At 31.6% G+C, this 25,576-nt stretch overlaps 1 protein-coding gene across 1 annotated transcript; it reads right to left on the bottom strand.

Annotated features, from left to right (window-relative positions):
* Positions 1–8,909: 8,909 nt before the first annotated feature.
* Positions 8,910–24,491, bottom strand: LOC107475717 (protein transport Sec1a-like). The gene is made up of 21 exons (XM_016095365.3): positions 24,391–24,491; positions 23,626–23,681; positions 23,447–23,528; positions 22,969–23,047; positions 22,380–22,430; positions 22,142–22,238; positions 22,015–22,047; positions 21,339–21,464; positions 20,971–21,159; positions 20,698–20,781; positions 19,609–19,707; positions 19,450–19,520; positions 18,532–18,628; positions 18,076–18,201; positions 17,886–17,981; positions 17,077–17,202; positions 16,757–16,837; positions 15,732–15,925; positions 10,345–10,438; positions 10,166–10,255; positions 8,910–9,163 (listed from the first exon to the last, which is right to left on the bottom strand). Exons 1-21 carry the CDS (start codon positions 24,464–24,466, stop codon positions 9,110–9,112), a joined length of 2,001 nt encoding a protein of 666 aa, XP_015950851.1. The 5' UTR covers positions 24,467–24,491; the 3' UTR covers positions 8,910–9,109.
* Between the last annotated feature and the right edge of the window lie 1,085 nt (positions 24,492–25,576).

The raw sequence follows: 25,576 nt of genomic DNA, 5'->3' as shown, positions 1-25,576 counted from the left end.
TTCATATTTGTCCAACCACAAGTCAGACCATGCGATTTCTTAAGCAAAATTTTAAAATCAAACAACTCGCATGGTCGATTTGTGTACTCTAAATTTTTTCAATTTCTTTTATACAAATCGGACTCTCCGATTTGTGTACTCTAATTTTTTTTAACTTTTTAAACACAAATCAGAGGGTCCGAGGGTCCGATTTGTGTACTCCCATAATTTTAAAAAACACCAAAAATTACCATGTTAAAGTGTATCACTCATTTTATTTTCATATCAAAAATTTTTAGCCGATCTAAATATATTAAGTTTTAAAAGAATATCATATAATTTATTATTTCCTTTAAATTATAATATCTGCTATTTTATCTATTTTTGTGTTAATTATAAACTTTTTTCATCAAAATATTATTATTTTAAAATTAATTTTAGTATTTTTAATATTTTATTATCTATATATTTAGTTTTTTTCTAGAATATATTGTACTTAAAATTGTATATAAAATAAATCTTACTCTGATGAACTCTTTGGGTTTTTTATTTTTAATATTGGGTTGAAATTAGTGTAATCCACCAAAATAATCAAGACGATTTTCAATAGCTACAGATATTACTGTCGTTTTTCATCCACCATTTTAAAAACATGCTTTCAAGTAAAATATCACTGATATTTTTTTTACGTCACTTTAAAAAATAATAAACATACAATATGTCTCTAATGTTTTGTACATAATGAAATTAAAAAACTAATTTTAATATAATCTGTGAATGCTGTTTTATTTTATTTTATTAAAAAATTTTCACTCATCTACAAAACGTCATAAATGTTTTGTTCTTTTCAAGAAATTGAAACAGACTCATAGCAAAGTATAACACAATATTACTAAAATATCATTAAATATCACACACAAGTTTATAATATAAAAAAATGAGTCGAACTTAACATATCCAACGATTCGGTTTAAGGAGAAATTCCTAATTCAATTGTCATGTTTGTCTCAATAAAGGCGCTTCTTGCAGTAGAAAACAAATTAGAATGTGAGGTTCCCATGAATTTTCTAACATGAGCAGCTTAGCATTTGTTAATCTTTTAATGAACGAGTTATTTGGATCCATTGCGCATATAGTTTTTTATCTGTATATTATACGTTTAAAAAAAAATTCTCTCTCAGATCATATATTATAGTACACATTATTTTCAAGTTCAAACTTAGTATTTTTAGATTGAAAAGACAATTTTTTTCGAAAACATTCTGAATTGGATGGATAATTTGTCAAGATTACAGATTCTTTGGTTAGAAAGGTAATGGGTTTTATGGTGAAATTTCTAATCAGTTACGTAAACCAAATCATATCACTATGATATATCTCTCAAACAACATGATATAATAACTAATGAGTTATATCTCAAATGATATAATCTCTTCATACTCAATTAAGAAGTTAGGGATTTGAGTCTATCTTTAATAAAAAAAACAAAAAAAAACATGATATACAGTACAATACAAACTTGTTTCTCAAATTTGTCATTGAAATGGAAAGATATTATGATAATAATATGGATATATTTAGAATTTTGATCTTTGGAAGAGAAAAATGAGAATAAAAAACTATGATATGGTGTAAAGTGATGAAGACACTTAAACAAAATATAAAATACAGTGAAAATATAGGAGATTAATTTTTAATTGGTCAATATTAATTAATGTTTTTTTATTTTAAAAATTCTTATACTTTGGAGAATTTAGAATTTAAAATGTCTTATTTAAATTTTTGCATTAAAAATTTATGATTTAGAATCTAAAATTTAATATAAATAAAATAATTCTAAAAGATTGATTGATGTTAGCATTGATGTGCATTGACAAAATTATAATGGGATCTTTAAAGAAGAAAAAAAAGTAACTACTACTAATATAACACTATTAACCTCAAAAGCACATATGTAAAAACTATGGTTTTGAGATAAAAATAATGTCATAACAAATTAAAAGTAGTATACCCTAGCATAATGGAATTCCCAAAATATACCTATGAATTATGACTCAGTCAGTCATAGTACTCTAGGAAGCTCGGATACTTCGTTAAAGTATCGTGTTTGCGTATTGGATATATTTTGGATACAATACTTATTGATATTTGTCTGATTGTGTCTAATCGCATTTTAATAAAAAATAAAAAATTATTCTGATACATTTAGACACACTTAAATACCATTAAGTGTCTGTATATCTAGTCTTATTATTAACATGTATTCTTGAAATAAATTTAAAAATAGTATATATTATTATTTATTAAAACAAAAAATATTTTAAATACTTTATATAATTAAAATAAAACATTAAAAATAATTTATATTTTAATATCAATAAAATAATAAAATATCATTATTATTTATCTAAAATATACGTTATATTTTATAACTCCGTCTATGTTACACTTGTGGTACATAGTCGGTCCCAAGCCCGGATAAAGGAGAAGGATTGTGTTAGATCATCGACAACCAACATAAAAATATAGTCGAATCCCTATGACATAAACCAAAGACATTATTGCGCTAAAACTAGGTCGTTGCTCGGAAGCAACGCGCTGTATGGCTCAAGTACGGTGTCAAATGTGCAAGAGCCACTGCATTGGTGCCCGGATGTAGTGTTAAATGAGTAAGGTTTTCGCGTTTTTGTGAACGGACGAGGGTAAATAAACTAGTTGACAAAGTTAAAGGTAAAGGTCGGAGCGATAGAATGTTGAGATTTGGGACATGGAACATAGGCACTCTAATAGGAAAGTCCATGGAGGTGGTGGACACCATGACAAGGAGGAAGATTAACATTATGTGCCTACAAGAAACAAAATAGGTTGGTGTGAAGGCTAGGGAGTTAGATACTTCTAGTTTCAAACTTTGGTATACAGGAAAAGTGAAGAATAAGAATGTGGTTAGAATTATTATGGATAAGCAGTGGAAGAAGAACGTAATGGATGTCAAGAGGGTGGGAGATCGGATCATCTCTATCAAACTTGTGGTGGAGGGAGATGCTTTCCATGTGATTAGCGCCTATGCACCGCAAAGGTGTTCGGACGAACAAAACAAGATAAGGTTTTTGGATGATCTAGAGAGTTTGGTTCAAGACATACCTTCGGGAAATAAGATTTTCTTAGGAGGAGATTTAAATGGCCATGTTGGGAGAGAAGTGACTGGGTATGGGAGTATTCACGGAGGCCATGGCTTCGGGGTGATCAATGCCAAGGGAAAAACTATTTTGGACTTTTCCTCAACCTTTGATCTTCTCATTGCAAATACATGTTTTAAAAAAAGAGACGAACATCTTATAACCTATAAGAATGGCATGACAAGCTCTCAAATTGACTTCTTCTTGTTGAGGAGAGTCGACCAGAAATTTTGCATTAATTGTAAAATTATCCCGGGAGAGAGTTTGACAACACAACATAGGGTGCTCGTCATGGATTTTCGGGTTAAGTAAAAGTTGAGGAAAAGACAACATACGAAGAATCCAAGAACGAGGTGGTAGCGGATGAAAGGTGAAGAACAAAGAAGCTTCCTAAGACGGGTAGGAGAAAAGACAAAGTGGGATGGGAATGGAAGCGCGGAAGAGATGTGGAGGGAGATGGCAGAAGTTATTAGAAGAACAGCAAAAGAAAATTTTGGTGAATCTAAAGGAATATGACCAAGAGACAAGGAGTCCTGGTGGTGGAATGTGAGTGTACAAGAGAAGATAAAGATAAAAAGGGAGTGCTTTAAAGAGTGGTCTTTATGCCGCAATGTAGATAACTGGAAAAAGTATAAAGCGGCTAAGAAAGAGACAAAAGTAGCTGTAAGTGAAGTAAGAACAATAGCATATGAGGGTCTCTACCAATTTTTGGGCACGAAAGAAGAAGAAAAAGGTATATATAGAATCGCAAAGAGTCGTGAAAGAAGAACGAGAGATTTGGATCAGGTTAAGTGCATAAAGGATAAAGATGGAGAGGTGTTGGCTCAAGAGGAGAAGATTAATGAAAGGTGGAAGAGCTACTTCTACGAGTTATTTAATGATGGATAGAAGACTATTCCGAGTCTTGGTCAGCTATGCATAAGATCAAAACTTTGACTACTATCGAAGGATTCAAGACTTCGAAGTAAAAGAGACTCTAAAGCAGATGAAAAATGGCAAGACAGTAGGACCTGATAATATCCCGATTGAGGTTTGGAAGGGCCATGGAGAAAAAGGTATCAATTGATTAACCAAACTTTTTAATGAGATTTAAGGTCAAAAAATATGTCTGATGAGTGGAGAAAAAGCACCTTAGTACATATCTACAAGAATAAGGGGGATATACAAAGTTGCGGAAACTATAGAGGGATCAAGCTAATGAGTCATACCATGAAGTTATGGGAAAGGATAATAGAACGGAGGTTGAGAAAAGAGACACAAGTATAAGAGAACCAATTTGGATTTATGTCACGCGGATCTACCACTAAAGCGATATAACTATTAAGAAGGATGATAGAGAGGTATCGTAGTAATAAAAGGGATCTACATATGGTATTTATTGATTTGGAAAAAGCGTATGATAGGGTGGCAAGGGAGGTCTTATGGAAGGTTTTAGAAAAGAGGAGAGTAAGGATCACATATATTCGTGCAATTAAAGACATGTATGATGGGGTCACAACTGGTGTGAAGACTCAAGGTGGTATGACAGAGAAATTTTCTATTGGTATAGGATTACACCAGGGATCATCCTTAAGTCCATACCTTTACACATTAGTCTTGGAAGTACTCACAGAGCACATCCAAGAGCCTGTGCCATGGTGCATGCTTTTTGCCGATGATATCGTCCTTATGGGAGAGTCAATGGAAGACTTAATTAAGAAGTTGGACTTAGGGAGAGAAGCTCTAGAAGGATATGGTCTGTGCATAAGCCGTAGCAAGATGGAATATATGGAATGTAAGTTCAGTTTGAGAAGGAAAAATCCTAATATAGAGGTGAAGATTGGAGAAAATATCCTACGAAAAGTTAAAAGTTTTAATTGGGTGCATCATACAGGATAATGGAGGGATTGAACAGGATGTAAATCATAGGATCCAAGCAGGTTGGTCAAAATGGCAGAATGCATCTGGTTTTATATGCGACAAAAAAGTGCCTTTAAAACTTAAAGGTAAATTCTATCGCACCACGATAAGACCGGTTATGCTTTATGGTACGGAGTGTTGGGCGGCCAAAAGGGAGCACGAACATAAGTTGAGTGTGGTAGAGATGAAGATGTTGAGATGGATGAGTGGTCATACGTGATTGGATAAAATAAGGAACGAATATATAAGAGAGAGAGTTGGAGTAGCACCCATTGTACAAAAGATAGTTGAATCGCATCTTAAGTGGTTTGGACACGTGAGAAGAAGACCGATAGAACACTCAATCAGGAGGGTGGATGAGATAGAAGATGGACAAGGGGCGAAAGGCAAAGGAAGACCTAAGAAGACTATCCATGAGGTGGTCAAACGAGATCTACATATAAACGGTCTCTCTGTAGACATGATACATGATAGAGCACAATAACATCGTTTGATTCATATAGCTGACCCCACCTAGTAGGACAAGGCATTATTGTTGTTGTTGTATACTTTATATTATATATATGGAAAAGTATAGATAACCAACAACATTTTTGAACAATGTGTGAATAATGTGAATTAATAGGGTTAAAAGAATAAATTTAATTAATAGCATTAAATTAATGTATAGTATATTTTTATTTGATTAGTAGTTATTCATGTTGTTCAAGATAGCTATTATTGTCCTTATGTCTTATAAAATTTTAAAATTCATATGTCAACATATTCTATGTCATGTCCTATTTGATATCTACCTCCTAAATTCTAATAAATAACCTTAAACCAAAAACAAGAAAGCAAACCAGATTCAAATCACAAGCAAAAAAAATAAAATAAAATAAAAAAACAACACGACTAAGAAAGGCATAAGACTAAGGGCTAGTTTAGATAAGATAAGTCTATAAGTAACTTTTTTTTTTATTTTTAAGTTTTAACTTATAAAAAATTATAACATTAATATTTTGTAATTTTCAAAATCAAATTGTAATTTTTTAAAAAGTTATTTAAGAGTTCATGAAAAAGTTAAAAAAATAACTTTTTTTATAATAGAAAACTTTTTATCATTCTTCTTTTATGATAGTTTATCAGTGGCTAAGAGAATGGGGGGTTGAATCTTAGCCCCTTTTTCGCTTAGTAACTCTTGCTGTCTTTTAAAATACTTGAGGAGATATTTTTTGTTTTTGTCTCGTGTCTAGTCAAGAGACTTTTTCGTTTTGTCTCCTTACCAGCCAGGAGATATTTTTCAGTTTCTATGCAGCAGAATCAGAAATGGAGTAAAAGAGAGAGAAAATCACACCAAGATATATCCTGATTCAGCTGCTAAGTGCAGTGCTGCCTACATCCAGTCTCCATCACAATAATGATGGAATTTCACTATAATCATCTTTGATTACAAACACCAATTCTCCCTAGGAACTACCCTTCCTATCCGGGACAAGTTCAGAATCTAATCCCAAACTAAACTTGACTTGGTCACTACCAAGCTTTCAACTGCTAAGTGCTAACCCAACTTGTAAGAGGATTCCCACAGAATCATGAAACACAACACAGATGTACAAATGACCTCTAAGGACATCTATGACTTTTTCTTTTAATTTTGCACTCTCTGCCTTTTTCCGCTCTATGATTTTTTCTTACAAACCTCACTGTTTGCCTTTTTTCATGAGACTCAAGACAGAAAAAATTAAACAAAAAATTACAAAATAGAAAATATTGAAGGAGAAGAACTTCTGTTAGTTTAGGTAGCTATAAGAACTCTGCACTTACTCTCCTTGCTTCAAGCCCTGACTGTTCTCCCTTATTTATAGAAGGGGAAGCCTCCACGGTTGAAGTTGTTGAACCAAGCCAAACTTCTTCTTCTTCAAGCAAAACCGGTTCGGCCAAAGAGAGAAGAGAGATAACCGAATGTTAAAACCAACATACAATTACCTCTGTGTCTTCCCTTTGCACCAAGCTTCATCAATCCAATCCATCCATCTTGACTTGCACTCCAAGAAGGATTCCTAGCCCTTGATGCTTCTTGATGCATGATGGCTTCATCTGCCCTAACTTCTGCATCTTCCATCACGTAGCCACTGTAGCTACCTCCTGTGGTGGTTGATCAAAAGCAGAGACAAGCCATGCCTCCAAGGATCTTCTTCCTCTGACCAAAATCTTATTCTTCCATTTTTGGGTATGGAGAGCATGAGCTTACTTCACCAAATCTTACCTTATTTTGGTGAAGATCTCAGCCACAACATACTTTTTGTTTTCTTTTTCTTGCCATCATTATAATGGTCTTGTTACTAGCTCCTTCTTTTTCTTTGTAGCTTGCTAAAGCTTCCATGTTTTCCTATGTGAAGTGACCGAAAGAGAAGAAAGAATAGAGAGAAAAGAAAGAAAAAGCAAAGCATGAGAGTAATGAGTGTTATAAATTAATTAAGATCAACTCTCTATGCTTCTTGTGTAGTAGCGTGTAAGCTACACTAAATGCCATCAAATCACTTTGACATTTTCTTTTTCATGTTTCCAAGGCAATTAACTCAAACAAAGAGAATTTTGAAATCCACCATATGATGAAAATGGGATTCGTTGGAAGCATTTTTTGCTTTCTCTCTTTCTTGTTTTCGGACCAAGCAAGCTAGCTTCTAGCAAAATTAATTTGGACTCATAGTAATGATTAAATTCTGGCCCAACTAACAAAACAATTCAGCCAACATTCATATGATTATTTTGCACAAGGCTGAAAGTTAGCATCTCATTGGGCTTGTTGATTTTTTTCTTTTTGGCCCAACAAAAATCTGCACAAACAAAATTATTAATTAAATAAGTATGAATTAAGATCAAATTAATAATTTTGTAATTAATTGTTTTAATAATGTTTGTTCATCATCAATTTAAATTTAGAATTTTCTAAACTCATCATTTTAAAATAAACATTTTTAGGATTAAAAAACTAAATACAAAATAACTTATTTATAAATTATTTTTAACATAAATATTTATTATTTAAATTTTCTTTCCAAAAAAAAATTAATTAAGCTGTTTACCAAACTCAACCTAAGTCATATATAAAAGTTTTAAAAAATAAAGCATCTAGATTTAAATGGAAAAAGAACATTAGATTTATTTGAAAAAAAAATGAATTGACATTGATGGATCCAACCTGTTGCAATTCCTCAAGAAGACTAAGTGATGTCTCAAGCCGTTCGAAGTGAAAGTAACACTTGGATATCACAGTGACCACCTCCACAATTTTACATATGAGTAACTATCAGATGTGGAAATTAAATGTTGAAATTGTATGTGCTATTTACTATGTCAAAATTATTTTTCCATAAGATACTAACTCTGTTCACAAAGCTGAATTGTTTCATCATATTTTTGCAGCTGCAAGATGTCAACATTTATTAAACATATAAAAAGTGAAGCTTAAATTGTAACTAAAATAAGTAACCAATTGTTAAGAAAAACTTACTGTCAAGGTTTAAAGCCACACAAGCACACAAGATAGAGGCCAAAAAGGCAAAATTCTCTAAATGATGCACTTGTGTCGAAAATCAAATCATGATGCGATATATATAGTAAAAAAGAAGAGAATATTAATTTGCAGAAAATAACATCACTTATCAACAAGAGGTATGTGACTATATGCATAACAACTATCCAGAGCGTATTGGTTCTTTACAAAATTAGCTCTAACCAGCTAATAATGGGTTTAAGTACATTGTACTAATCAATTATTAAGGAGCTTATGTATCAGGGCAGATGATGAATTGTATTCTTTACATATAACATCAGTATGTAACTAATTTGAATTTATTAATATCGTCATCAAATATATATTTATATACCAAGTGGTGGGAGGTAAAGTTTGTATAAGGTAAAAAAATAAATAGAATAAATAAAATAAAAATTGGGTGCCTTTGTCATGAGGACATACACTAGCTAGGTCACTAGCTATCTATAAGTTTAGGGATACAAAAGTATAGCCAAACTGTTTTAACTTCCTGCCGGCAATCTTCATAGATAATTACTTATATCCCGAGACCATTCAGTGTAGGAATATCCTCTAACAATAGCTTCAGTTTCTGTAACATTTCACCACAATTAGAAAAATGAAAATTAACCAACAAGAGAACCCAAGGAGACACCAAATAAATATGAAAGATAAATGTTTTGTAAACAACTATTTTTTATGACTGCACTCAAAAAGAACTGTAAAATGTTAAGTTTGTAATACAAGTGTAACCATAAAAATGAAAAATCGTTATATAAAACGCAAAAAACACATCTTGTTTTTGCATTTACGTCCCTATTAAATAAAACTGGTTATTTACATAGGAGTTTCGAATATGAAATATCCTCCTTCTATTTAGTGCCTTAAGTAAGCGATTAACGTTAGCAAGTGAATGCCAATTCTATAAAAGCTGCTAGAAAGAGGAAATCAAAGTCATAAACGTTAAAAAGATACCCCCTCCATTTAAAAAAATGATTAATTTTTCAATAAATTAACATGTAAAATTTGTGGGTTAGTTTGAAAAGTCAACATATACAATTGTATTGTATGTTCTACTCTTTACTTGTGTATACAGATTTTATTTGTATTACTCTATTTCAAAAATATAGTACCTAAGAGTGATATTATAATCAAGTTATTGATGATTGTCTATAGAAATAAATTAATGTTAGAATAATTTGTATTTTTAAATAAAAGAAATATATAAATTAACCCATATTTATATTATTATGTTCTAATTTACTAAATAGTTTGAAGATAAAAATATAATGTACACCTCAAAAAGTAACCTCTACATTTTTATTCTTTTTAACATTTAGATGTAGATGTAGGATTTATTTGAAAAGAAATATATATTAGTAAGAGAAGTGTGTAGAGAAAAAAAAAAATCCTTTGAGAAGGAAAGAATTTCTACAAAATTCACATAATGGTCTTTCACTTCATTTTATTGATAACACACGTTAAATGATACCCTTCAAAGCTGATTAGAACATTGCATAGGTGATTAAAGCTCTTAAGCAATTACACCATGTGGGAGAATTTGCAGAAAGTGATTAAGAAGGGTTATTATTACCGTAAGATATTGTGGAGGATCATCCATGCAAGAAGTACCTAAGATTATTTCTCTTTTGAGTTTTGTTGTCAACTTGTGGCAAACTCGTAGCTGAAAATTAACAGAATAGTTTCATTAGCTGATATTGGAAAATTGCAAAATCCCATAGATATTTACAGCAGTACCCGATCGTATTCTACCTCAGATCGAGTAGCTCCACCAATCATAAACACAAAGATTCGCTTTCCCATCTTCTTGAAATCAGCACCGCCGGTGTTCTTCAAAGTGGAGTCACTATAGAAGAAACAGGAAAGCTAGAAAGTTGAGGGTTGAAACAAATTCATATCAAAGTACAATTCATTTTCTTTAAATACACAAATTTGTGTTAAGGGTATGCTAGGAGGTGAAAACAGGGAAATGAAAGGTTTCATGAGTAAAATTCAGTTTACTTTTATATTTTAAATCATTTTCTTTCCCTTTTTTTTCTCGTATCTTAGCTAACAAAAATAACTTGCTCTCATTCTATTATGCAATGAGATTAATATTTATCTATCTTTAATTTAACTTTTTATGTTGATTACATAATAGATTAAGAAAAAATAAACAATACTTAAACACCAATTTTAAGATAATTATTACAATTTCACTCAAATATATAGCTGTTATTACAAAATATCTTGTGAATTTTCTGTCCACTTTCATGTCACTCATTACGAAAGGTTTCTATATGATGCTAACATATTTGTTTGTCAAGAGGATCGGAACGATTTAATTATTTCCTTTTATAAAAGGAAAAATATATTACTCGAATTTTGTTCCTTGCGTTACAATCATGATCTAAATCTAGTTTATTTGAAAAAGAAAAGTGTATATAATTTGCTCAATACAATTGCTTTCTCTTTTACATTTTGTTTCTGTATTTTCTGCTATGATGCACGTTAAATGGGTTTGATATTATTTTTAGGAGGAGAATTGATGCTTTTCATAAGTATAAACTAAGATATCTGTTCTGCTTGGCAAACTTAAAACCTAACGAACCCAGATGTTAGCAAATATTTTTTTTGGGAAAAAAATTGTTGGAAACGTAAGTGGCTTGCCTTTTGCCATTTTTTTCAAACAATGTTGGCCACCAAATAAAAGAAAATTCAAAGAAAGTTAGGCACCGTATTTAGAAGAAATTTGGCACTTTAAGTTGGTGATAGCTGGCGTTATAGTACTTGTTTTGAAGCCTATAAAAAGAGGCCTTTGGTGCATGAGTTAAGGGCATCAAAACAGTATCAATAATAAAAGCTTTTTGTGGTTTTTTTTTAGTGTGATATTTTATAGTAAATGCAATATTGTAAAGAGTGTGTAATATAAAATCACATTATTGTGAGGAATAAACACTGAATTATAGGTAGACTCTCTAGTACTCATTAATACTTATAACAAGAGGTACCAGAGCCACTTAGTTTTAAGATAAAGTTCAATCTTAGCATGCTTTGCGGTTATAGCACTGTCTTATTTTCTACATCAGAAAAAGAGTTGTTCTTTGTTATTAGAGAGTTATTTTTGGTTTCATATCCAAGATTTTGGAACCAAAATTTGAAAGAGAGAAATTTGACAGTTCAAATGATTTAAGCTTATGAAAGTTGAAGATGGAGTCTCTACTAGACCATTATGGTAAATACACTACAAGGTGAAAGTAAATTGCCAGCATTGTTTTCTGAAAAAGAAAAGAAAGAGGCAATGGCTAAAGCACAGAATATTATACCACCAAGTCTTGCAAACAATGTCTTGCAACAGGTTATGAAAGAAACAACTGTTAATTCCATATGGAAGGCTTTAGAGAATAAATATTCTATAAAGACCTCATCCAACAAGTTGTATCAACAGAAACAATTGTACACCTTCAAGTATACTGGAAACAAGATGATCCCGGAGCATATAGATGACTTCAACAAAATGATATCCAATGTTGGAGCATCCGGAATAATAGTAGAAGATGTTTGTCAAGCTATAATCCTATTGATGACACTACCTTCCTCGTACGATAATTTCTGCGATATCATACTATATGATAGATTCGAAATCACAGTGCAAAATGTCAAAGATGCACTGATGACAAAAAAAATCAGAAATTAATATCTGGATTCACTGTTAAATCACCCGCAGATGGATTGTTTGTGACAAGAGGACGTAGTAAAGAAAGAGGATCTACAAGCTCGAGTAAGAGAGGATCAAAGTCTAGGAAGCACAAGTATGTTAAGTGTTTCCATTACCAGTAGCCAGAATACATTAGAAGAAATTGTCCATAAAGGATGAAGAAATTAGGAAATTCTGCCAACTTAATAATTGAGAGTTTTGATGAGAGTGACACTGGTTTCTCTGTAACCATATTTACTGGTAACTACAGAGACGAGTAGATCATAGATTCTGGAACATGTTTTCACATGACACCTAGAGTAAAGATCTTTTTACTTTCTACAAAAATATGAAAGACTGGGAGATAAAAGACTAATTCTAGTAATAGATGAAGGAGAGGTACGAATCGGATCAGATGATGGTACCAGAACGGGATAAAAATCTGATTTCCTTGAGTGTCTTTGTCAAAAAAAAAAAATTACAAATTCACTTAATGAAGGTGATTTTTTGAAGGTATTCAACGGCTCAATGGCGGTGATGAAAGAAAAGCTTCATGGTGGGATCTATCTTTTGCAAAAGAGCACAGTTAGTGAAAATGTTGTCGTCGTATCCTTAGAGAAAGGTGATAATGATGCTACAAGACTGTGGCATATGATACTTGGTCATATGAGTGAGAAAAAAAAAATGTCTATACTTGCTAGCAAATACTTGCTGAAAGGATTAGAAGAGTTGTAAACTTGGTTTTTGTGAAAACTATGTCTTTGAAAAATAGAAACGAGTAAAGTTCAACTCTGGTAAACATAATAGCAAAGGAATATTGGAGTATGTCCACTCAGACGTTTGGGGTCCTGCCCCAATCAACTCACTAGGTGGAACTCATTATTTTCTCACATTGATCGATGATTATTCCAGAAAGGTCTAGGTTTTTTTTCTTGAAGAAAAAAGATAAAGTGTTTGGCGAATTCAAGCAATGGAAGGCCATAGTTGAGAAGCAAACTGGACGGTTAGTTAAGAGATTAAGAACCGACAATAGTAGAGGATTTTGCAGTCAAGAATTCGCAGAGTTCTCCAGATATACTAATATAGTGAGGCACCATACTGTACATCACAGCAAAATGGAGTTGCAGAACGTATGAGTAGAACACTTCTGGAATGTGCACGATGCATGTGAATCAAAAAGAGGGATTGAATCTCTTCACAAAGATGTAATAAATGAGAAGATTGAATCTCTTCACAAAGATCAAATGTGGAAGTTGATGGAACTTCCAAAGGGAAAAAAAGGATTAGATTCAAATGGGTCTTCAAAAGAAAGAAAGGTATTCCTGGTATTAAACCTCCCAGGTCCAAGGCAAGACTAGTAGCAAAATGCTATCTATATTCAGAAGGAGGTATAAACTTCAATTAAATATTCTCTCATGTTTCTAAAAATAGCTCTGTTCTTGGCATATTAGCTACTGTAAGTACGTTTGACTTATAGCTTGAACGGCTTGATGTAAAAACGACTTTCTTACATGGTGAGTTAGAGGCAACAATCTACATGAGTCCGCTAGAAGGATTTATAGATCTTGAGAAAAAAGATAATGTTTTCTTGGTGAAGAAGTCATTGTACAATTTGAAGCAATTCCCTAAACAATGGAACAAGAGGTTTGATGCTTTTATGATTAGTATTGGTTATCACATAAATCAATATGATAATTGCATCTACTCTAAGAAACTTCTAGATAGTTCACGAATTTATCTGTTGTGTTTTGATGATATGCTAATTGCAGTAAATGATAAAGCTGAAATTAGTATGTGGAAAGTTCAGTTGGAAAAGGAATTCGAGATGAAGGAGTTTGGTACAGTAAAGAAAATTCTGGGAATGGAGATTCATAGGGAGAGGCATTGTGGTAGGTTGTGTTTAACACAACATAGTTACATTACAAAAGTACTACAACGCTTCAATATGGATCAAGCTAAACCAATTGGAACTCCGTTAGCTACCCATTTTAAGTTATCCTCAAAAGAATGTCCGAAAACAAGGAGGAAGTGAAGCTTATGTCTCGTATATCATACTCTAGTATTATTAGCAGTCTCATGTATGTCATGGTATGCATTAGACCAGATATTTCACAAATAGTAAACGTAATCAGCAGATTTATGAGCAATCCTGAAAAGGTACACTGGGAAGCTATGAAATGGATTATGAGATACTTGAGAGGCTCGACGAATGTATGTTTGGTGTTTGATGGTCAGAAGAACCGTGAAATTGTTGGCTATATTGATTCTAATTATGCAGGCGATTTAGATAAAAAGGAGGTCATTGACATCTTATATCTTTGCAGTCTTTGGATGTACAACTGAAGCTGGAAGGTGATGTTGCAATCTATAGTTACATTATCTACAACTGAAGCTAAGTACATGGCATTGACTGAGGCTGTAAAAAAGGTATTTGATTGCCTGGTCTTTTGGATAGTTTTGGATTGAATCAAGTAGTAGTACCAATCATATATTGTGATAGTCAAAATGCTATTTACTTGGCTAAGAATTCAGTCTATCATGAAAGGACTAGGAATATTGAGTCTGCTTCATTTTATCAGAGAAAGTATAAATACTGACGTTGTTATTATTCAAAAAATAACTACAGCGGAAAACTTAGCAGACATGACGACTAAACGTTTGTCTCTTGACAAATTTAAACATTGTTTAAACTTAGTCAATGTTTGCAGAAGTTGAAAACTGTTGCAAAATGTAAGTCAAGGTGGAGATTGTTGGAAACGTGGATTGCCTTTTGTTACTTTCTTCAAACAATGTTAGGCACCGTATTTAGAAAAAATTTGGCACTTCTGTTAGTGATAGCTGGCACTTTAGTATTTGGAGACTATAAAAGGAGGCCTTTGGTGCATGAGTTAAGAGCACCAAGACACATGCAATAAAAAATTAAAGCTTCTTGTGGTTTTCTTTGAGTGTGATATTTTATAGTAAGTATAGTATTGTAACGAGTGTATAATATAAAATAAAAGTATTGTGAAGAATAACTATTGGATCTTAGGTAAATTCTCTACTACTTATTAGTTACTATAAATTATAAAAGAAAAGTGTCTATTATGATCATACTATATTGTAACTACGATTAAATATAATGGATATTTTTGAAATTTGGCCCGTGGTTTTTCACTCGATAATTTTGGAGTTTTCCACGTTAAATTGAGAGTGTTATTTTGTTGCTGACATAGTACTATTTTATTGTTCACTGTACGAGGGCTATTTACTATATAGTCCTATCTACCTATACGGTTACTGTTCACATGTACTAAATTACCGCACTTATAATTCTGTTAGTTGTATTTACTCGTGATACTCTATATCAAACCCTTTCACTCACACTCATAGTATGTAATATGCTAGAGGTGTGCCTAACTCTGATTATCCATAACAAAAATAAGCTATCCTTACTAAACACAAGGGAAGAATTTCATGTCACCTTGAATATCCATCGTCTGATCCTCGACGTGCCCAGTTTGCGGTCCTCCTTGATTTGGGTCCGCCAGTAGTTGCAGCTGCCGCGGTGCGTTGGTTGGTTCCAACAGGAGCCTGTTTGGGAACAGGGGCTGGTTCATTTTTGCATGAATAATCATTCTTTGATAACTGCCCCTTATTGAGATCTTCAATGATCTCCTGCCAAACGCAGTACAATCTATACTTCAATTTACATTGATCATATAACGTAAAGAACATTTGAATGAAGATGGCATTGAAGTATTTATTAGGAAAATATAAAGATTTCATGGCTCACATTAATTGGTCATTCGAGGATAAATGCCACTATATGATAAGGAAGTATACATTCGGTGATAACATAAATGCATGCATAAAACGTAGCTTAGGAAGCCTCATCTACGGTTACATTTTCATATGCCACAGAATCTTTGTGCTATCATTGGTATAAATTGCACTATATATATGAGAAGAGAATACAAATATGAGAAAACTAGTTTTGTCCAGATTTCAAGTGTGATACTCATTATGGTGCGCAACAGATAATTAACCAATACATTTGGTAATAAGACACAGATGAAAATCAATTATGTCAACATCTATGTAACATAATCATGGAATTTAACTAAATTAACATGCAAAGTACTTGGAGTAACGATGTTTTATCATCATGATAGGAAAATTAATTACTCAAAAGTTATTTAATTATTATTAGAATCGAATGATTTTAATTTAATTCTAAAAATCAATTTTTATCTAGACTTAAAATGTGAAATTTGGTTAACAACTTAACATGATATACAGGAGTGGGCTAATGACAAGAATAAAATAACAAAGACTTAGATATCATACAAAAATTGAAGGATGTTATTTAACCGTAAGAATTATTATCCAAGATTTACCTAAAGTTATCAACATGTAATCTCTAGTGACGGAGTTTTCTAGTAAATAATCATAAATGGAAAACAATCAGGGAGATTAAAGCAGAGCACTCATGATATTTAGTCATACCTCTATCATGGGAAAAAATCGAACTAGTTGCCATGTTTCTTCTTCCTCGTCAGAACGATCTTTTCGTGCTGCTTGTTTTGTCTATGCAATACAAAAGTTTACACATTGATCGTGAAGAGATTTTTATTACAACAGGGAATGCAAGGGAGCATTCTCTAATGAAAATATTAGTTTCATCCAGAAACATTTTAAATCCGAATTATTGTCCCTTCATAAGCATAAAATGACTACTCCATTTATCCGAAAATAATAACTCATGTATATAATTTTTTCATTAACCACTGTGAGAGTTATTAAGCCTAGGGAGTAAAAAAAATTACCTTTTGATGATTACTGAATTTGAGTGAGAAACCACTGCTGCTGGTAGTCGACTTCTTGTTTGCTGATCCCGCAAGTAATTGCACATTACTAATTACTTTCATGTCATCGGGTGATAATTTTGCCAACTGATTACAAACACAAATCAACCATTTAATAATATTTGATAGCCTGAACTTCTATAATATAAGTTATATACAGTTATACACTTTTGTAAAAGAAAATTCTGTAGGCCATATATAATTGTATATGGTAACTTCTTCCGTTTGACTTACAAAAATTACAGGTTGATAAATTCACAATGCCTGGAAAACCAGAACGGTCCACAAAAATAAAACATATCAGACTTCAAAATCTGATTTAATTTATTCACTTGGTATTTTTTTTTATTTGTTCATCTTGGTCTTGACAAATTTCATTTATATACCAAGAAAACTAATGATGTGACATCCAGAGGTAACCTATTCTTTTTGGTGTCTTAGACAACTTAGCTGGGTTTATGCAAGAGCGCGTCATAGATAAGTGTGTGAAAGTGAAATGATTTCCTAAGTTCTAAAAATGTGACATGAACATGTAGCAGGTCAAAGCTAGGCGCCCGCACATGAAAGTTCAATTCCATGATGAATTTTATCCACTAAACTTCAGACGGACATTTATCTGATCATAGTACTGAACGTCTTGTATTATAACTTTCGGAGGTATGCATAGAAAGAAGGATTTTCATGCTTATTATTAGGAACTTGTATCCATAACTTCCGTATAAGTAAGTTTGGAGTTGAAGAATAATGAAAGAAGCATATTTTCAGAGCACCTGCATTAGTTTTGTGGCTTTATCACCCTCGAACTTATCAGGATAGACAATTGCATAAATCATCAACAAGCGCAATTTATATTCCGGACTTAGATCCTGCATGTGGTGCAAAATGTAAATAAAAGAAACTAAGGAAGTGTACATTATTGTATGTTAAGCAACAAATGATGTTGAGCCTTCAGTAAAAGACCTGCTTTTTTAGAAGATAGTTGATAACTTCCTTTGCTCCAGCATCCCCAAATACAAGATCTTGCTCTAATTGTCCTAGATCTCGAAGCTCATTTTCTCTTATAATTGTATTGATCTTTCCAGCTATCTGCATTGAATTTATCAAGAACAATTGTCCGTGTAAGGAAATATTTCTCTTATAAAAGTTCAATTCCCATTTATTAATAGCATAAAACTCAATGCATCGAAATTAAACCCAGCTAATTAGTAACCTTTATCATCATCTTGGAATAATCATATAATCTTTTGCTAATGTCGTCTAACACTACGCTCAGCATGGATTTTCATAGAGGGTGTCCTTTGAGTCCTCTAAACACTATTGTTATAATTAAAGCTATACCCAAATATTGTTTCTAAGCAGTTCTCATAAAATTAAATAAACATAGAAAGTAAAAATAGAAGATGGTAAAAAAAGAACCTCCACATGGAGCGAAATCTTTTCCATTTGCTCAGTGTACTGAGGCAAGGCTTGAACCATTTTTTGCAAGTCACGTGTAGATAATTCATTACCATCTCTGCAGAGAATGAAATTTATACTTAAGTATGTGGCACTAGCTTCATGTTTAAAAGAAATAGTCAAATAATTAAGTGAAAATGATAGAAGGGGAAAACTAATGAAAGCTTATAAAGAGAAGGTTTGATATGTAACTGTATTGATGCCTCCAAAAAGACTATAATGTAATTCCGAGGCCCGCAATCCCCCTTTTTCCGAGCAAAAAATAGTTTATCTATGTACCTCTAACTAGAGGAATAGGGATTCAATTCATTTGAACTATAATTCATCAGAAGCTGGTTATCTTGAATTGTGACTAGAGAGAACTAAATTAAGGTTTTGCATGTCTTTAATATCCCAATATCACTGAAACTCCAGACCCGTATAAATTTCCAATGCTGAAGTCTAAATCTGCATTATCTAATTAGTAATAATAGGAATAATTACTTTACAATATATATATATAAGGCTGATCCACACATTCATCACCATTGGATTGGGTGTTTCAGCAGTTCAACCCAATGATAATTAATTGTGAGTTCATGACTTGATCCAATGTACAATATAAACACGTTTAACATTTCTCTAATTAATTCCTGTACTGTCGAAGGATTAACCATTAAAGGCGGATTCAGTAATATTTGTAGTTACCTATGCTAACTTTCGTCATATAATCCTATCAATTGATAACATTCACACAGAAGATAACGTTTAATGAAGTTGAGATGGAAGACAGAATCAAATGAATGATAGCAATAAGGACCTTAGTTTGACCTTGTATTTTATGAATTGGCCAAAATTTACTATAAAGTATAAATGAAGGAGAAAGGTGTGAGTGCAAACCTTCCATGGAGTTGGGCAGCTTTGTTCTTTTGCACGAAGTTGGTAAACTTGTCATGCAATCTTTCACTAGCCTGAAATTTTAGGTTGTAAAAGAGCATTGGTACTTCACGTATTAACTATATTTGCGTGTAAGCTGATAACAGTGAACAAAAAACATACATCTGCTATATGTGTATTGCGAAGTTCAGCCCAGACTGAATCATTTTCATCTAAAATGAACTCTTTTGTCTCAGGTGGGCCTCCTGATTTGCTGGGAATCTGAAACAAAATATAAATAGTAAAATGGACGCCAATAAGATACATATATGCCAATATTTAGAAAATATAATATGAAAATTCAATTAAAATTAATATAATATATAAAGTTTAGTAAAATAAACAACATAAACAATATACTTTTCATTAGAAGAAAGACATATTAACCTCACTATCTATCTATCTATTTATCTATTTATAATATATAAAAGCTAATACCAACTCTCTTCATAATGAGTTTAAGTCATCTTTTCTTTGTTAATGATGCTACATCAGCAATTCTAATGACTTGGCAAAAGATGAAAATCAACCAATCATTATTTAGTAAAATAAAATATTTTAAAAAAATTAAAACAAAAAACTCTTTTCTATTATTATTCAATTGAAACATCAAGTATTAATTAAATGCAATAAACATACATTAAAAGTGTCATAATAATAATAATTATAAAAATTTTCAGTTATAAATATTTAAATTTTACAACTTATACATATTAAGACTCTTACTATTCTTCATTTCTTAATCTCTCATACTAATTATAAAAGATTTCTTAAATTTAATATAACATAACTAATATATATTAAGACTTTTACTATTCTTCATCTCTTAATCTCTTATACTAATTGTAAAAGATTTCTTAAATTTAATATAACATTTTTATTTACAAACAAACAAAAAAGTAAGAAAAGACAACGTGTAGCAATAATGCTTCTCTGAAATATTTTTAATATAACATTTATTAAAATATACTATATAGTATAAATAATCTATCTCTAGTTTTAATTAAACATAACTTATTATAAATACAACTAAATGTATTTAATTATTGGTTGATTGTATTATATCAATTAATTTATTTAAGTCTGAACTTTGGAAATTAGTATAAAAAGTAATAAAATATAATTAAGAGTATAACAAAATATTGCTATCAAATGTCCAACAGCAAAATGTAAAAACTTGTGTAAGGGAGGAAGCGGAGAGGAAAATTATACCTCTTGAACATATTTATTTCCATCCAAAGTCAACAAATCATGGCACATAGCATCATACGTCCATTCATGAATGACAGGAGCAATCTGTGAATGTTTTTCCGAAACATACATTTGTCAAACAGTGAGAAGCGTTCACAGCAAAGTTTTTAGAAATTTCTAACCCTTATAGCACTTTTTTTTTTTTTTTTTTACATTTCTCACATGTATATTTTTCTTTTTTTAGTATTAAAAGTTAAATTGCTCATAATATGTAATCTTGCTCATATTTTTAACCTGGTCTATGGACCTATCAACAATGATAAGGTCGCAGGTTTCGCTTTGTGGAAAGTTGGGAATAGTTGTTTTATATTTAGTAATCAAGTCCCAAACAGCATCTGCTAGCTTGGTAGGTACTAAATCACGATCTGTTGGTGTATAATCATCAGTTGCCTTGACAGAGCGATACCTCACATATGGAAACTCCTAACATGATGGGAAACATTAGGATAGTATAATTAGATCAACCGTAATATGCTTGAACTGAAACTACGAGAACAGGTAAAATTGAAGAAGCTGAAAATAACAAAAGACAAGTAATTAATCCATTATAACCTCGATCTAAGTTCGTCACAAACACAGAATGGGACATGCGAAAGTAATACCTTCATTGAAGCGAAAACTGTAGCTAGTCGAGTTGCCATACTGTTCAAGCATGCATTGAATTTGCGAGTATTCTCCATCTTGCCATAAAGTTCTTGCAATGCTGTCTCATGATCGGTGATAAACGCCTGCGCGATATAGATCTCCGTTGATAAATAATTCCTTTATTGCATACTCAGAACATATTGTCAAAATGTCAAGAAAACATTGTGTTTAAAAATAAATTAATATAATAACTAGTGTCAATCACACTAGTAGTACCAGTATATAATAACGTAATTACTATATAAATTATCAGAAAAAATACTCTACTGCAGTGGTTTGCATCCTATTCTTTGTGTCTGATCTCTCTTTTCCTCAATGAAAAACTTAAGTCTTAACATTTATAGAACATAAGGACATCAAAAAAACCATATAGTTAATTATTTTGGGTTATATTTTGGACATACTGTACAAGAAATTTTGGAGAATCAAAGCAGGCTTAGAGTATAGTATATATTCTCCTAAATATAAATTTATTTTCCATGTATCAAGGACATAAATATCTTGTTAGGTAATATTATAAAAGCGTTATCTCAATTCAATCGGAACACAGCTATATAGTACATCATGTAATTCAAGCAATATGCATGCTCCCATGCACTGAACTGAAGCATGAACAGTTCTATCATTCCATACCTGACTATCTATAGGAAAATATTCCAAATTCATCTGAAAAATAAAATGATAAAAGAAAAGAACAGTTTTAGTAATTTGATGAAGAATATACCTTGATAGCTTAATACAAGGGAAATAAAATCCTTACCTCTCTCAAGGCCCCTATGCGGGGTAAAACACTTGTATCACACTTGATATGGTTTACAAGTTCCTTAGGGATTGGGTGACTGAAAAATACATACGCTCTGGAAAAGAAAATGGATTGGAAAAAGAAGAAGAAAAATTAAGAAAATAAAGGGAAAAAAAAATAAAACAATTAGTTTGATTCTGATTAAGCTCATAAGTACAATATTTAAAAGTTGGAAAAAGTAGAATTCTCCTCATACTTTCTGTATAGGGGCTCCCTTCCAGACATGTCAGACAAGAACATGACCACACTGCGTGCTAGCAAAAGAGATGTTTAATATGGATAAAAAATATGCATGTGAAAATGAAAGATATAACAGAAAAAAATATTGTTAAATATTTAAAATATAGAAAAAGTTACCAGCACTTTGCAAGTTTCAAATACTGATACTATAGCAGATAATTATATATGTTCAAAATTGTAAATGAAAGATCTATTTTAATAGAAATTATAAATTTATATTTATTAGTCTATTTCTATGTTGTGCTTGTTTTCAGAGTATGTTTGGATGTTGTTTACTGAGGAGAAGAATGGCCAGCAGAGAAATCATAAAAAACTAATATACTATATATCGTTGAAATTGGTGATAAGATAGACACGAATACAAACTCCAATACACATTTACAAGTGGGGAATTTGCAAAATGAATACCAGAAATTGTAACATTATGTTATAATCGAAAACTAGTCCTTCAAGAATTAAAAATAATTTCATTTTATTATATGATTCTTATAATACTACCTTTTGGCAACTCAAGGAAAAAAAAAATATAACTAAGGCTAAATTACTTCTCTTTTGTAGGCTGGATGAAATAAACAGCATCCATAGATGGTAATGGCTGCCTTCTCCGAAAAAGGTCTTCCACCACTGCAATGAGATGTCCATAGTTTATATAATACCATATTTTGACAGTAACCAGAAAGCAAAATGTTGCACTATATTCTATATATAGTTGACTCAATGAATATTTGAAGAAAACTTCAAGGAAAATGAAAAGCAGAAAGCTAAGAAATTGAACAACTAAAGTTCAAATGAGCTTAACAAACATGGCTTAATGCTTGAAAAATATTAACGCAGATGATCTCAGCGTGCAGACTAGAATCAAGTGCATCATGTTTGATTTCTTGAAATTCTTGAAATTAAAGTGGCATTTGGTATCAATGGCATGTTTTTGCTTGTGCCATCGATCCGAGTAACTGAGTACTAAATAAGAAAAGCAAGAAAAAAGTACACTCAAAAAAGGCTATATATTATAAGGGTTCTTACAAGAAACGTCTTGGTCTGTGATATCCGCCATTTTGCATGAATGTGACATTACTTTAACTGTGACCTTGTCCATTATGAGCACCTGCCAGAATTAGAAAAAAAACAAATGGTTAAAATCAGCTATCAACTTGAATTAGATCAGAATTGAAGATATGCAAATATAAAATGTTAAGACACACCTTCCATGCTTTCGAATCCCCTGACTTTGCTGATCTAAGCATTTCATACAATAACCCTATGAGCATCCAGAACAACCATGAATAAGTTACGGAACTAAAGCTAATTCATGGACATCTTGAATATATCCTTTTACATAGATTTAAATGATTTGATTAAATATTTAAAAGAATCTCCTATTAATTATTAGATTTTCCTATAGGTCACATATATGGAATACTATGTTCTGTCTTCTTCATCGGTGAACAAATTCCTTCCACAGTCAATTTATAAGAAGATATTTCGCATGCACAATACTGTGTATTCTATTTTGAGCTTAGGATGAAAAATATGATTTCAGATGTAAATCATCTAATATTCCTTCCCAGGAATTTTTCTACACTTAAAATCCTGCAAACATTTCAACAGGAAAAGCATATACCTATTCATTTTCTAGAAAAAATTGAAAAATGAAGCATCCAGAAATTCAATAAATTCTCTCGGAGGAAAAAGAAAAACTATCCGAATTGGAATTCTAGATCAAATGCATAGGAAATGAATAAATCTGGAATTCTAAGTGAGGATGTTCCGATACTGAGCTCTGCCTGGAGAAAGATTTGTCATATAAAGAGAAACTGATCATCGAAGCTTCACAGCTAGCTAGCAAGGCAGAACCATAATGCATCTACGATATATTTTCTGAGCTAACATTTCTCGAAAAACAAACATAAACCAAAGAGAACAAGGAAAAATAAACTAAGTGAGAGACAGAAGGAAATGGATCTCACGATCGTGGCTGATTTGCTTGAACGGCTTGTACTCAGGCGTGTTGCTGTTAGATGTCTCCGAATCCGAAAGCGACATTGTTGTTTGCAGAAGCTGGTTGCGATTTTCAGCTCCGGATGCAGATTCGAGAATCAACAATGGCGAAGAGAGATAGAGATAGAGATAGAGATAGAGATAGAGATAGAAAGTCGTTGGAACCGTTGAGGGAGAAAGAACGAGAGCGATGAGAAAGTCGTTATAAGTGTGTGAGAGTTGGGGGGTGTGAACGTGTGATTTGGAACTCGAGTTTCGGTTACGTTTTTGCGCGCGTTAAGTCGAGCCAAATCCACTTTTATACTTGGTTTCATAAACATTGGTAATGGCTGTAATGCCCATTCTCTAATCTATTATATGATTTTTTTTCTTTTTATTTTTCAATAAACTCAATGGATTTAATGTTGACACATTAATTTTTTTTATATTATCATTTTTATGTTTTTGATAATTCTTTAAGTAGTTCATTAGATTCACTGATTATATTAGTGTGAAAAAATTTTTTTGTGCTTATGATAATTTATTATTAAATAGAGACCACTTTAATAAAGACACTAAAAATATCTTTTTTTAAGATATTTATATGTTTATTATTGGACATCTTTATTAAACCGATTAATAATTTATTTTTTAATAAACTAGAACAAAATCGATTTATTATAACAACAATAATAAACCTAATTATTTGCGTTATAATTATTAGACCTGATTTGATCCGATTGAATTACACAATCTAAATCGAATATCTTTAAATTTTTTTATAACAAGACAAATATATCTCTGACTTTTTGTTTTGCAGACATTTAAATTCCTATAAATTTAAAAATACAATTAGATTCCTAAAAAAAATTGGATTTATTGTTATTGTTATAAAAAAAATTAATTTTATTCTAATTTGTTAAGAAATTTAAAAATAACTGATTCATTAATACGTCTAATAATAATGCGATACGTAAGCGCCTTTTAACGTTTTACGTGTTTTTATGTAACCATCCTTATTAAATATCTACGTAAAACTTTTTTTGGTCTGAATATATTTTATGATTTTAGCTACTGCTTTCTTTTGTTTTGGTATTATGAGTTTAACTTTTTTATTTCATTAATTTTTCTATTGTTTTTAAACCAGGATATTTTCCTTCGAACATGTATACTTAC

Source organism: Arachis duranensis, chromosome 2, assembly GCF_000817695.3.
Source record: "Arachis duranensis cultivar V14167 chromosome 2, aradu.V14167.gnm2.J7QH, whole genome shotgun sequence".
Classification (NCBI taxonomy): Eukaryota; Viridiplantae; Streptophyta; class Magnoliopsida; order Fabales; family Fabaceae; genus Arachis; species Arachis duranensis.
The sequence above is the reverse complement of the archived record's forward strand: the minus strand, read 5'-3'. Positions and strand labels throughout refer to the sequence as shown.

Bases quoted from the DNA above. Each gene is read 5' to 3' on its own strand.
- LOC107475717 (XM_016095365.3), bottom strand. From the start codon at position 24,466: ATGTCGCTTTCGGATTCGGAGACATCTAACAGCAACACGCCTGAGTAC. The intron at 21,465-22,014 runs GTATGGAATGAT...TATATCGCGCAG, and splicing joins ATTTTCCTATAGATAGTCAG to GCGTTTATCACCGATCATGA. The intron at 19,708-20,697 runs GTATAATTTTCC...ATTTTGTTTCAG, and splicing joins GAAATAAATATGTTCAAGAG to ATTCCCAGCAAATCAGGAGG.